The following is a 14008-nucleotide window of genomic DNA, read 5'->3' on the forward strand; positions in this document are numbered from 1 at the left end:
CTCTCTTATCCGGAAAACACCAAAGTGCTGAATGTCGATTGCGGAAGACATGCAAAATATGTCATAATAACATTAAAGATCCTGGTTCAAAGTTGTTGTGGATATGTCAATGCTGTCATTTCAGAAATAAAGTGACCTTATTTATGTCTCATCAAACGTCCTCGTGTATGTGAGTAGACCTTTATTGACGTTAGGATGTATCAACCTGCAAAACAAGAGCAGACGATCATATTTCATTTCAATATATTGTACACATTTTCGATGTAGGCTACAATTTAGTGTTTGTGTAGAAGTTTGAATATGAATTGCAAAAGTTTCAGAATATAGTAATAGTCATTAGTCCCCATAGTTTACAGTCAATTAGGATGACCGTGACACATACTCCTAGTATAACCACAGAACTATATTTAATGTCAGGTCACGATGTAGTTTCTTAATTTTTTTTACTATTCGTGGTATAATATCGAGATAAGTCGAAATAACGTATCAGTGATATTGTATATATTAAAGAAGCATTCATCTGTGGCTTCAACCAAGCTGTCTAACACTGCCACTGTCTCAGCTGCTGAGGAAAGATTTGACATCGGACGCAACTGAGTTTGACAAGCTATCTGTAAGGACCGCGGGCATATTTTTGAAGCAATGTTATACACACATACGCATACCAAAGTGCATGTCAAATAAGTTCTTCAACTTAAACGAATCCACTGAAAGAATGGTACCGCTGCTAGGTAAAATATGTACATACAATTATTAACTTTAGTACACAGCTAATGTGTTTACATGTTATATGATATTCAACAATAAAGCTCTGTTCGGGTCCTCAAAACAGGAATGAAACAACTAAATTGCATTCAATACAAGAATTACTAATCCTTTGTTGGTGGTGTAAACCTACACGTGTGTATTTTTCATCATTCACTTGATAATGTATAACAGGCATCATTAGTGGTAACACCAGTCAGACTGCCTAAAGAAGGTTCTCAGCTGGCATTTATTGTCTGTGGGGTAATTACTATTCATAAATACAGGCCTAGTGTGGCAAATGTATTACATGCAATGCTATACAATGCCGTCCGGTAATTCCGCGCACCAACGCACATCGATCGCAACACGGCAACCAACATCTCTCATTTTTTGTTGTTTACATGACTAAACATGCTGGCATGCATCATATTTACCTAGAAATATAAGTTTTATTGACGACTATAAGATTCTAACGGTGCATTTTGCCATACGGTTGACCTTACTGGCGTTCTGACGACATCACTTGCTGTCCGTCAATTCTGCGGAGCTGGAGATCCGAAGTATGGATCAGTATTAGGGCCAGATTATTTTCAAAAATCACTTCATCAATGTAAGGAAGAGTGTTTCATATTAAATCCTATTATTAATAATGAAGAAAAAGGTTTAATAGTCTGAAGAAAACGAATTTTCATAAAACTGGCAATTTATCTGTCAATAACTGTTATTTACTTACCTTTCATGATTAAAAGCCAGTCCCTTGTAGAAATGTCCCGATTTCAAGCGTAAATGTGGTAGCAGACAATGTTTACCTTCGATACAAATGTACGCTTTTGCAGCTGTGCAGAATTACCGGACGTGCAGAATTACCGGACTCGCTTGTATGCACATGCAATTTTCAGTTGAGTTAAACATCGATCAATGTTATCATGCAGAGTGGATTTGCCAAAGTTTAGTGTTTATGTATGTGTACTAACCCACATCATGTCATATAAAAATATCCTTTATTAAAAGGATTAACTGATAATATATTGATTTGCACGTAGTTGTCTGACTAAATGATTGTTTGAAAGAACCATGAATATGATGATAATAGCTGTTATGAGCGCTAAATTGGCTGACAATGAGACTGGAACAAAGTTAAGTAAAGGAACTTTGATGAGTTATAATGTAACAGGTCATGTGATTTACAAATAACAGGGACAGTTCTTTGGATATACAACTTCTTTATCATAATGTAAGTGATGTTTCCATGTCGCTGCTAACACCACCATCAAGCAAGAGATGTGCTTGTGTTAAGTTTTGTGGCAAGCCATGGTTGTTTTAGCAATAGTAATAACCCCTCCATGCCAAGCTGCCAATATACTAATGGAGTTCTTCTGTTTCAGACTTTCAATATGCAGTCCCTGATCCAGAATATTAAAGCAGCTTGTCAGAATACCCACATCTTCTGGTATTACATCATCTATGTATTGTCAGGTAAGTAGTTCGTAGAAAATATGAATTAAAAAATAATAAGTCATAGTTTGTATGTACATCATGGTACATTGAGATCCACAATTTGTGATTATAAATTTTATGGCCTATTTGCAAGTTTGATGTATGTATTATATGATAATCATTATATAGTTACTATACCTAAAGTTTCCTCATGTCAGCATAGTTAGTGATCGAAGTGTACTCGGTGATCCAACAAACTGCTTTATACCAGCTAGGGAGGACCTTGTTTGCAAGAGGGGGTATTATGCTGATATTTTTTATTAGGTTTTTTAAAACATTTCATCAGGTAATGTTTATCGAAACATGTTTGACTGCACATTTTCTCAGATTTTTTTCACTTTGCCCAGCACAGCGAGAATAGCACAGAAGACAAGCCAAACAAGTCAAGATTATAGTTTATATTAAGCAAATTTGAAATCCGCTAATATAAGAAACATCTGACCCATATTTCAATACCTTCAAAGTGTAATAACTATTGTGTTAGAACTAACCAAAAGAGGTTGACATATGTACATATTGTGTTCCAGCTTCATGGTGCTATGCTGGGAACTACTCCTGTACAAATGAAGCTAATTCCATCACAAGAATTGAAGGAGTGGATTCAGGATCGATATACACTCGGCTTGAAGGACAGACATTTTATGACAACAACTATGACTGTAGATGGCTCATAGATGCAGGTGCTGGGAAAAGGGTTCATGGGACAGTGGTCAGTTCTCACCTGCAGTGGGCACCTGAGAATGCAATCTGCACTGGTGGCTACGACTATCTGCATGTCAGGGATGGTAAGACCTACCTTATGTTTCTGGTGTTTCTGCAGTAATAATATCATGCTGATATATCAGGTGCTCCTGTAGGTGTTTTATGTGTCAGGAGCTGTTGTATCTATTATGTGCCAGATGTTCCTGTAGGTGTTATTATGTGTCAGATGTTCCTGTAGGTGTTATCATGTCTCATATACTGCTGAAGGTGTTATCATGTGTCAGGTTCTACTGTAGTTGTTATCCTGATGTGTCAGATACTGCTATAGTTGTTTAGTTGTTATCCTGATGTGTCAGATACTGCTATAGTTGTTTAGTTGTTATCCTGATGTGTCAGATACTGCCATAGTTGCTTAGTTGTTATCCTGATGTGTCAGATACTGCTATAGTTGTTTAGTTGTTATCCTGATGTGTCAGATACTGCTATAGTTGTTTAGTTGTTATCCTGATGTGTCAGATACTGCCATAGTTGCTTAGTTGTTATCCTGATGTGTCAGATACTGCTATAGTTGTTTAGTTGTTATCCTGATGTGTCAGATACTGCTATAGTTGCTTAGTTGTTATCCTGATGTGTCAGATACTGTTATAGTTGTTTAGTTGTTATCCTGATGTGTCAGATACTGCTATAGTTGTTTAGTTGTTATCCTGATGTGTCAGATACTGCTATAGTTGCTTAGTTGTTATCCTGATGTGTCAGATACTGTTATAGTTGTTTAGTTGTTATCCTGATGTCTCAGATACTGCTATAGTTGCTTAGTTGTTATCCTGATGTCTCAGATACTGTTATAGTTGTTATCCTGATGTGTCTGATACTGCTATAGTTGTTTAGTTGTTATCCTGATGTGTCAGATACTGCCATAGTTGCTTAGTTGTTATCCTGTTGTGTCAGATACTGCTATAGTTGTTTAGTTGTTATCCTGATGTGTCAGATACTGCTATAGTTGCTTAGTTGTTATCCTGATGTGTCAGATACTGTTATAGTTGTTTAGTTGTTATCCTGATGTGTCAGATACTGCTATAGTTGTTTAGTTGTTATCCTGATGTGTCAGATACTGCTATAGTTGCTTAGTTGTTATCCTGATGTGTCAGATACTGTTATAGTTGTTTAGTTGTTATCCTGATGTCTCAGATACTGCTATAGTTGCTTAGTTGTTATCCTGATGTCTCAGATACTGTTATAGTTGTTATCCTGATGTGTCTGATACTGCTATAGTTGTTTAGTTGTTATCCTGATGTGTCAGATACTGTTATAGTTGTTTAGTTGTTATCCTGATGTGTCAGATACTGTTATAGTTGTTATCCTGATGTGTCAGATACTGCTATAGTTGTTTAGTTGTTATCCTGATGTCTCAGATACTGCTATAGTTGCTTAGTTGTTATCCTGATGTCTCAGATACTGTTATAGTTGTTATCCTGATGTGTCTGATACTGCTATAGTTGTTTAGTTGTTATCCTGATGTGTCAGATACTGTTATAGTTGTTTAGTTGTTATCCTGATGTGTCAGATACTGTTATAGTTGTTATCCTGATGTGTCAGATACTGCTATAGTTGTTTAGTTGTTATCCTGATGTCCCACATACTGCTGTAGTTGTTATCCTGATGTGTCAGGTGCTATTGTAGTTGTTATCCCAATGTGTCATGGGTTACCCTCGTTATCCCAATGTGTCAGGTTCTACTGTGGTTATCATGTGTCAGGTGCTACTGTACTTTCCCCGATGTGTCAGATACAGCTGTGGTTGTTATCCTGATTTTCTAAATGTAGTTGTGTGCTGCTGTAGTTTTATCATTATCAGCCTGGCACTAATGTAATGCTGATATTTCAGGAATGGATGAGACTTCCCCGACTATCGTCCTATGGTGTGGGGCACGCAACCCCTACAGTGTGACCAGCACAGGGCAGTACATGTCCTTAACATTCCAGTCTAATGGCAATAATCCATACAAGTATACAGGGGTTCACCTCGAGTTTCAGGTGTTTGGTAAATGTTGATTTATTCTTTTTGAAGATATAAGAGAACTGCTTGATATGACGTCAGTAATTTGTTCCCAATTCTTTTAATGTATATTTGATGGTAAAATAATATTCTAAGAAAAATATACTATTTCATAATATTGATGGACTGTGGTGCCTTACTGTTCACTGTTATGTGTAGATCAAGGATCATGTGGGCCGGGATGGTCTTCTCCATCACCTACACATTCGTTGTGTTACAAACTGATGACCCATGCTGAGACCTGGAGCAAAGCACAGATGTTCTGTAACTACAACCAAGCTAACCTTGCTGTCATACAAACTCAGATACAACAAGACTATGTCAAGTGTATGTATCTCATCTCCACATAAAAGCAGTAAGGCTATAAATGTGGTGTGGATGATTGTTACTTTAAGAGGGGTTCAAGTTTGATCCAGGGATAAATATTTTAATTTCAATATAGCCACCAGGTAGCCATATTCTTTTCCACAACTTAAGACCAGAGGCCTGAAACAAGATGGTGAGATGATCACCTCATGTATGTATACTAGCTACATAAAGAAACTGTGCATTGTCAAAATATTATCCCAGTTGATAAGTCTGACTGACTGACTGAGTTTAGTTTTACGCCGCTTTTAGCAATATTCCAGCAATATCACGGCGGGGGACACCAGAAATGGGCTTAACACATTGTGCCCATGTGGGGAATTGAACCCGGGTCTTCGGCGTGACGAGCCAACGCTTTAACCACTAGGCTACCCCACCGCCCCCAGTTGATAAGTACGATAACAATGTCAAAGGTACATATAAACTGTAATGGAGGGATCATGAGACCATAACAAGTCGGGAGAATTTCAATTGAAAAGTCAATCACAATGACGTCACGAGTCCACAAGCGGGACAGGGGTCAAATGACAAGCTCAATAACGGGTATGTCCACCATCGGTATTGAGAACAGCAGTGCATCGACGACGCATAGAGCCTATCAAACGTGCAAGGAAGGCTTGTGGGATGTCACGCCAGATTCTCTCAAGTTCTGTTGCACGGTCAAGGACGTTATCTGGCGGATGAGGAAGACGGCGGTAGACGTCGATCCATCTTGTCCCAAACATGCTCTATCGAGGAGAGATCCAGTGAACTTGCAGGCCAAGGCAGTAAGTCAATGTTGTGGTGTTGCAAGAAATCCATAGCAACCCTTGCCGTATGAGGGCGGGCATTGTCCTGTTGGAATGTGAATCCATCACCATGGGAAATGTTAAACCTGGACTCATCTGTAAAAACAACATTTCTCCACCAAAACAAGGGTCTGCAAACATGATTTCGGCACCACATTCGGCGAGCTTGTCGATGACGTTGTGTCAGGATAGGCCGTATGGCGGGACGTCGTGGTCTGATCCTGTGATGATGTTAGCGTTGTTGAACTGTGTTGGGGTGGATACGGCGAAGTCCTGGGAGGGTTCAGGCAGTCATCACTGCAGTCTGAAACCTGTGGCAAAGATGGGTCACCCTTATCCATCTGTCCTGTCTTGGCGTTGTTACACGTGGACGTCCAGAACCTGGACGATCGATGACGTCATTTGTGTTCTGGTAGCGTCTCACCAGTGCAGAAATGGTGTTCCGGTGGCAGTGGAAATATCCAGCCACTTGTCGTTGAGACATTCCCCCACGGACCATCCCAATGGCCTCATGACGTTGTGCAGACTATGCGTTTGAATAGCCGTTTAATTTTTTGAACGATCGCAAGGGCAGGGGTTGAGCTTTCCAAAGTGACAGTATTGTGTGGCATTCATTTGCTCTGTTTCTCTTTCCCGGAATGCATGTGCAACAACGTATTGCACGTCTCAAGGATGAACCCACTGACGTCACGGAACGTGGCACATGCATGCATGTTGGATACATGTCACTAATCTCTGCGTTTAAATCCTTATGTGTCTCCACAGGTTTGATAAATTTAGATTTTAAATTTTTGTATGCACAGTTTCTTTATGTGCCTAGTATAGTATCAAGATTGTTAAAAGCAGTCTTAAAGGAAACTACAAAAATAATTGAAAGTCATCAACAGAACATCTCCTCAGAAACAACTGGACCAGTGGAACTGAAACTTCCATGGTGACTTTGTCACATCACTGGTTGGTCCATGTTATTTGTGATATTGTATATTTTACTTCCCTACCATGACAAGAATGAGAGCCTAAACTTCATGATCATTACAGTAATTTTGTTCCAGTGGTACATATTGTTTGGTGGATGTGTTGTTTTTGTTGTTGCATATAATACAAATGGTCTGCTATTTAAAAAAAAAGTATGATTCTGCCATTGTTTGACCAAGCTTTGTAATTTTCCCAAAATGCAAATTTGAAATTGCTAGAGCTGAACATTTGTATGTATGTTTCCCATTTTGTCCTTATCACAGTTTTCAGTAAAGGTTTTAGTCCTCAGTATTTATACAATAAATAAATGAACATCAGTGCTGACAGCAGATTATGTTATGCAGCTGTCTGTTGACCACTTTTAGACAACACTATCATTCACTCCAATTTGTTTAAAGTCCAAATGCTAGTCAGTAACCCAAAGACAATCCACTATGAGTTGGTGTGAATGTTACAGATCTGCTGACCGACAGGGCATGGATTGGTCTGAGCAAGGTAGCATCAGAGTCTAAAATGGAATGGATTGATTTGTCAGAGCAGAAGCTAGACTTGTAAGTAAAACTGTGTACCTCTCCACTACATCTACAACATAACCATGAAAGTGGCAGAGCTAGTTGTACCTGAACTTTGTCATGTTCAGTAGCTTTTCCTGAAAATCAGAAAACATGGTAAAGGTTTTAAATTGAGATACCACAGGTCCTTGTCAACAATTTAACTCTTTTTGAAATAATTGTGGACTTGCATGAGTGGCTTCATGGAAGTGTGAGATCTCTAACATTTCCAGTTTGGGTCTACCCTTCGTTTAATTCCAGCCCTCTTCTATTTCTAAGATTTGGCAATTGTTTCGATTACAAACTTTAGGACATGCAAGATTGGCTTTTGAGTGAAGTTAAATGTCTAATTCATTCTTTCAGTTTTGCAACACATGACTTTCAGAGTAATGAAGATTGTGTTTTGATGAATAGTGTACGTGGGGAGTGGCAAACTGCTGACTGCTCTCGTATCATAGCAAATTTTGTGTGCCAGACCAACAAACGTAAGTTGAACCTGTTCACTCAGATTGTAATATTGTACATAATCACAACTGGCAGTCATAACACCTAACCTCCACTAGGACAGATCTGTCTAACATTGTCTGACCTCTCTGACTCACAGTATAACACTGTCTAACTTCTACAAACTTACAGTATAACACTGTCTGACCTCCACTGACTCACAGTATAACACTGTCTGACCTCCACTGACTCAAAGTATAACACTGTCTGACCTCCACTAACTCACAGTAAAACACTGTCTAACCTCCACAAACTTACAGTAAAACACCGTCTGACCTCCACTGACTCACAGTATAACACCGTCTAACCTCCACTGACACACAGTATAACACTATCTAACCTCCACAAACTCACAGTATAACACTGTCTGACTGCCACAGACTCACAGTATAACACTGTCTATTTCCACAGACTCACAGTATAACACTGTTGAACCTGTTCACTCAGATTGTAATATTGTACATAATCACAACTGGCAGTCATAACACCTAACCTCCACTAGGACAGATCTGTCTAACATTGTCTGACCTCTGACTCACAGTATAACACTGTCTTTTTCCACAGACTCACAGTATAACACTGTCTATTTCCACAGACTCACAGTTAACACTGTATAATGTTCACTAACACACAGTTTGACAGTGTATGTTAGTCTGTGATTTCAATAAAGTAAAGAATAAACCAGAATAAAGTGATGAAATCTGCACTGTACATGTCTAATGAAGTAAAGTTATGCGTCACGTACAGTCAAACCCCATTTACTCGGACCCTGTATATCCAGAAACCCCGTCTTCTGGACGCTTTTTAGGTGAAACGAAACTTGCCTTCAATAATTGTCCGTGCTTCTGGACCCAGACGGAGAATTTTCAAACCATTCCCATAGATTTCCATTGAAAAATTATCCAGTTATCCGGAAGGAAAGATCTGTGCGTATGTGAATGTGCATGTTTCACGTCAGTATTGTTTACCGCACAACTAAGTGTATTCATTGTTATCTCTTGGCAGTCATTTGATGTGAATTGATTACTTACCCATCGAAACACTAGTGACCTGTGTTAATCTCTTGGCCGGCAATTGATGTGAATTGATTACTAACCCATCAAAACACTATTTACACGTGCCACAGTTGTGGCAGGTGGGAGAACATCTCATCAGTATCGAAAACACATTGTACTTATATAACTACTTGTCTTGTTTGATCCAGTTAACCGGACGTCTCTCGCTATCAGGACGATTTCTTAGTGTAAACAAAAAGTCTGGATAAACGGGGTTCGACTGTAATTGGAACAATCATGTAATTTTTGTTTCCATGTCACTATCAATATAAAGATGATGATGTCAACATATTGATAGTTTTTATCATAATTGCAGAAGGAAGCACCACAATCTATCCAGTTCCGGAGCACAAAGAGGAAGCTGGTGAGTTATTATAAGGGAAACGATATTTTTCAGGGCATTATCATTTGCAGAAGCCCAAGGTATGTCCTTAACTTCGCGATGAAGGAGGACAGTTGAAAAGACCAAGGGCTTTTGCAAAGGATAATGCCCTGAAAAATATCGTTACCGTTATTATAGCTAAAATGGATAGAATTTTAATTAAAATAAATACAAACAAAGGTATTGGTTTTGAAGCATTTTTTCTGCTAACAACAAATGATGGAGGTCACTGTCCCACTTTTTACAAATATGGAAACGTCATAGAACAAAACAGATGGCGTCACTATTGAGTGTGACGACATTCGACCCTGACCTTTGCAGTGGCGGTCCGATTAATTGAAATAATCGAAGATTGGTCGCAGTGACTAAGCGACCAAGCAATCGATCATATTTTCTCATAATCGAACACAAACAATTTTGTTGGCATAAACAATATTTTTCACAAGCTAGGTTTTGTCAGTGTCATTAAATTTACATTTCATAAGCACTACAAGCTCGTTACAAGTCATGACGAGTTCCTATGTTCCTAACATACTGGTCATCCTTTAAAGATGTGAAATTTCAAATGCATTTTTTGCAGTTTGCCAAAAAAACAACCCAAGAACTACATGTTTTCTTCTTTAATTTTTAAGTTTTAACATAACAGGAAATTTTTATAAATGACGCTAACCAATTATTTTCAATGACTGATCGGTTATAATGGACCAATCACCAATTATGAGATTTTAACCAGTTCCCAACACTAGACCTTTGCCCATACTACCAGCTGCCATGTTTTTCAATGCTCAACAACGTTAGAGTTCCAGTCGATGTTTTCATTGCTGCATGTTGTAATTTATGGTACAATTGTTAAGGTTACACCGGCAAGAAAGTTCATAATGCTACAGGTACATGTGATGTATGTGAGTCAGAAATAGCGTCAATCTTGAGCCCAAGTTCAAACGAACCGTAGGTGATTGACCATCAAGAGCTGAGCTCCTTATGACATCACCTAACAGCGGGTATGATAATGGCCCGTCGTCATGCAATTTGGGGGCATTATCAAGTTACAGTGGCCCGCTTATTTCTGATAACGTGTGGGCGTTTTAATGGTAATTCTATCCATTTTAGCTATATTGTACAATATTCAGTCTATAACATTGATCCACCATTGTATCACAGGTGACTGTTTGGTCTTTTCACAGTAAAGACAATGATTTATTGGCAGTGAATTGTTGACATTCCATGTGATACTTATCAACCAATGGTTTGTCTGACTCTTGTAAAGATAGGCTGATGTAATGTGCAGGGTTTTGCCCAGGCTTGATAAGGTCTTGAATGATTGAGTGAGTATGGTTTTAGAAATATTCCAACAGTTTCATGACAAAGGACATGAGAAATGGGCTCTGCACAATGTACTCATGTAGGGAATCGAACCTGGGTGTGAAGTGTAAGCTTTAACCACTAGGCTATACCACCACATCTGGAAAAGTGTTTTAATTTCAGGGATGCCATTTGTTTTTTTGATCCACGGATTTCCACTGATTTTATTTCAAATTGATCAATTCTGTGGATTGTCTGATATTTTGATGACAGAATATTAAGTTTTCAGCTGAAAATAGATTTTCCTGTTGCCATCCCTGTAATTTAGATAATGCCTTGCAATGGCTTTAAACATGATCTATGGTAATAATGCTGTTAACTCCCTTAGGATGCTAAAGTTGACTGAAATGTTGTTCTGAATTTTGTTACTGCATTCTGTATAAATCCTGATATGACTGACTGCGGTGTTACACAACAAACAAAATCATTGAACAATTCCTTACTCCTATGACTCTCTGTCTTCAGGAGAACAGTCCAGCCTCTCTATCATCCTGGCTGGTGTACTGGGCAGTTTGGTGGTCATTGCAGCAATCATCGCAGCAGTTGTCATATATATGAAATGTTTTGCAAAGAAACGCCAGGAACAACCTTCCTCAGTAACAACTAGGCTACAAGACAGTGATAATCAATCTCAATCGACAACTCGAAATGGTTCTCGAAATTCTGGCAATGCTTCGAGAACTGACTTTGTCTTTCCGTCCGCACCTAGCATGTATGAAGAGGAGGCAAGGCATCCAGATGTGGCACCACCCACCTATGAAGAGACAGTGATTAATGATATCATAAAAGGGACACATGTCTGATAGTTTTAGTGAGGAGTCCTTTGTAACATTGCAACCATCACTCAGGACCTCTGTGTATATTATTGTAGCATCTAACATGCTTTCACGTGCCTAACTGTAGTGTTGACTCTTCAGTACATGAATATAAAAAGACTACAAACTGTTATATATTCATGTCAGTGACATGAGTGCTTTGGTCACTGACTATTTCAGGAGTTTTTGCTGGAGGAAAATCTTGATATTTTTTACGTTTAGTGTTGATCCCTCAGACAAACTCAACTGATTTGATTTGATCCAAAAAGATCCCTTCAAATGATTATCAACACCTATTAACTTCAGTTGATGAACTTTCTGAAAACTGACTGACTGAGTTTGGTTTTACGCCGCTTTTAGCAATATTCCAGCAACATCACGGCGGGGGACACTAGAAATGGGCTTCACACATTGTGCCCATGTGGGGATTCGAACCCGGGTCTTCGGGGTGACAAGCCAACGCTTTAGCCATTAGGCTACTCCACCGCCCCTCTTTCTGAAAAAGCAAAACTCAAGAATGCATGACAAAAAGAGGCCAATGTACTCAGGAATTGAACATTTTCAGAATGGTTTGCTCAGGAGGGGTTAGGCATATGCTTTTAAACTTCAGGAAATATGTATTTGATCCTACATCAAACTTTTGAACCCTAATGTATGTATGTGTCTGTGTGTGTGTGTCTGTCTGTCTCTATATATGTGTATTCATTTGAGTGTTTATTGCTCACCTTTAAGGTCTGCTATTTGGCTCAACCACATTTGTGCTAAAGATTTATATTGTACATATATATTTCTTTTTTTTTTCCCCATCTCTGTAGCTATTGGAATTCTGATGCTTTGTACCAAGTGGTGTTTGGTAGCTCACCTACAATATTAAATTTACTATTTTGTATTTAGATGTAATATTCCTGTTTTCCTAAAGGCTCAATTTGTATGTTCTAAATGTGCAGACCAATTTGATCATTAGTCATTGTCTATATAACACAAGTTATGATGATGTGTAAAAAATGAGCATGATACATGTCACAGCTTCATCACTCATCTGGCCTGCTTATCTCCCTTGAAGAAAGGTGAGGTGAGGTGAAAATTGGGTTTAACATCGTGCTTGAGAATATTTCGCTCATATGACGACGTGCATGCGTGTGTATGTGTATGTGCGGCTGCTTGTACTAGCCCAGACTGAAGCTGGTTGAGAGTGCTAGCCCACTGAGATACCACGCCGCAGTGAAGCATGAATACCCCACTCAGACACATTATACTGACTCCGAGCCGACCAGTCCTTGTTGTACCCATTAATGCCGAGAGCCAGGCAGGGACCAACAAGTACCATATTTTAACGTCTTTTGGTATGACACAGTCGGGCATCGAACCCGCGACCTTCCGCTCTCTGGGCGGACGCTCTAACCACTACACCACGGATGAGGTCCCTTGAAGAAAGAATCATAAGACACATGGTCACTTTGTTAAGGGGCTTTGCTGAGACTTTCAAATTGTGCTGTTGTTATAGCCTGGCTGGTACACAGCAGTGTTGTGGTGTTAAAGCCTGGCTGGTACACAGCAGTATTGTGGTGTTACAGCCTGGCTAGTACATAGCAGTGTTGTGGTGTTACAGCCTGGCTAGTACACAGCAGTGTTGTGGTGTTATAGCCTGGCTAGTACACAGCAGTATTGTGGTGTTATAGCCTATATAGTACACAACAGTGTTATGGTGTTACAGCCTGGCTAGTACATAGCAGTGTTGTGGTGTTATAGCCTGGCTAGTACACAGCAGTGTTGTGGTGTTATAGCCTGGCTAGTACACAGCAGTATTGTGGTGTAAAAGCCTGGCTAGTACACAGCATTATTGTGGTGTTATAGCCTGGCAAGTACACAGCAGTATTGTGATGTTATAGCCTGGCTAGTACACAGCAGTGTTGTGGTGTTATAGCCTGGCTAGTACACAGCAGTGTGTGTGGTGTTATAGCCTGGCTAGTACACAGCAGTGTTGTGGTGTTATAGCCTGGCTAGTACACAGCAGTATTGTGGTGTTATAGCCTATATAGTACACAACAGTGTTATGTTGTTATAGCCTGGCTAGTACACAGCAGTGTTATGGTGTTATAGCCTGGCTGGTACACAGCAGTGTTATGGTGTTATAGCCTGGATAGTACACAGCAGTATTGTGGTGTTATAGCCTGGCTAGTACACAGCAGTGTGTGTGGTGTTATAGCCTG

At 39.3% G+C, this 14008-nt stretch overlaps 1 protein-coding gene and 1 long non-coding RNA gene across 2 annotated transcripts; one reads left to right on the forward strand and one right to left on the reverse strand.

Moving 5' to 3' along the window:
• Window positions 1–18: 18 nt before the first annotated feature.
• On the forward strand, window positions 19–11977 carry LOC124286003. The gene is made up of 9 exons (XM_046722320.1): window positions 19–169; window positions 2133–2223; window positions 2772–3029; window positions 4830–4985; window positions 5160–5327; window positions 7587–7680; window positions 8044–8165; window positions 9556–9603; window positions 11449–11977. Exons 2-9 carry the CDS (start codon window positions 2142–2144, stop codon window positions 11784–11786), a joined length of 1266 nt encoding a protein of 421 aa, XP_046578276.1. The 5' UTR covers window positions 19–169; window positions 2133–2141; the 3' UTR covers window positions 11787–11977.
• Window positions 9814–10417, reverse strand: LOC124286004. The gene is made up of 2 exons (XR_006900927.1): window positions 10370–10417; window positions 9814–9934 (listed from the first exon to the last, which is right to left on the reverse strand). It is a non-coding gene; the product is annotated as an uncharacterized LOC124286004 (long non-coding RNA).
• Window positions 11978–14008: the final 2031 nt, after the last annotated feature.

Source organism: Haliotis rubra, unplaced genomic scaffold, assembly GCF_003918875.1.
Source record: "Haliotis rubra isolate DU_JTF1 unplaced genomic scaffold, ASM391887v1 Scf372, whole genome shotgun sequence".
NCBI lineage: Eukaryota > Metazoa > Mollusca > Gastropoda > Lepetellida > Haliotidae > Haliotis > Haliotis rubra.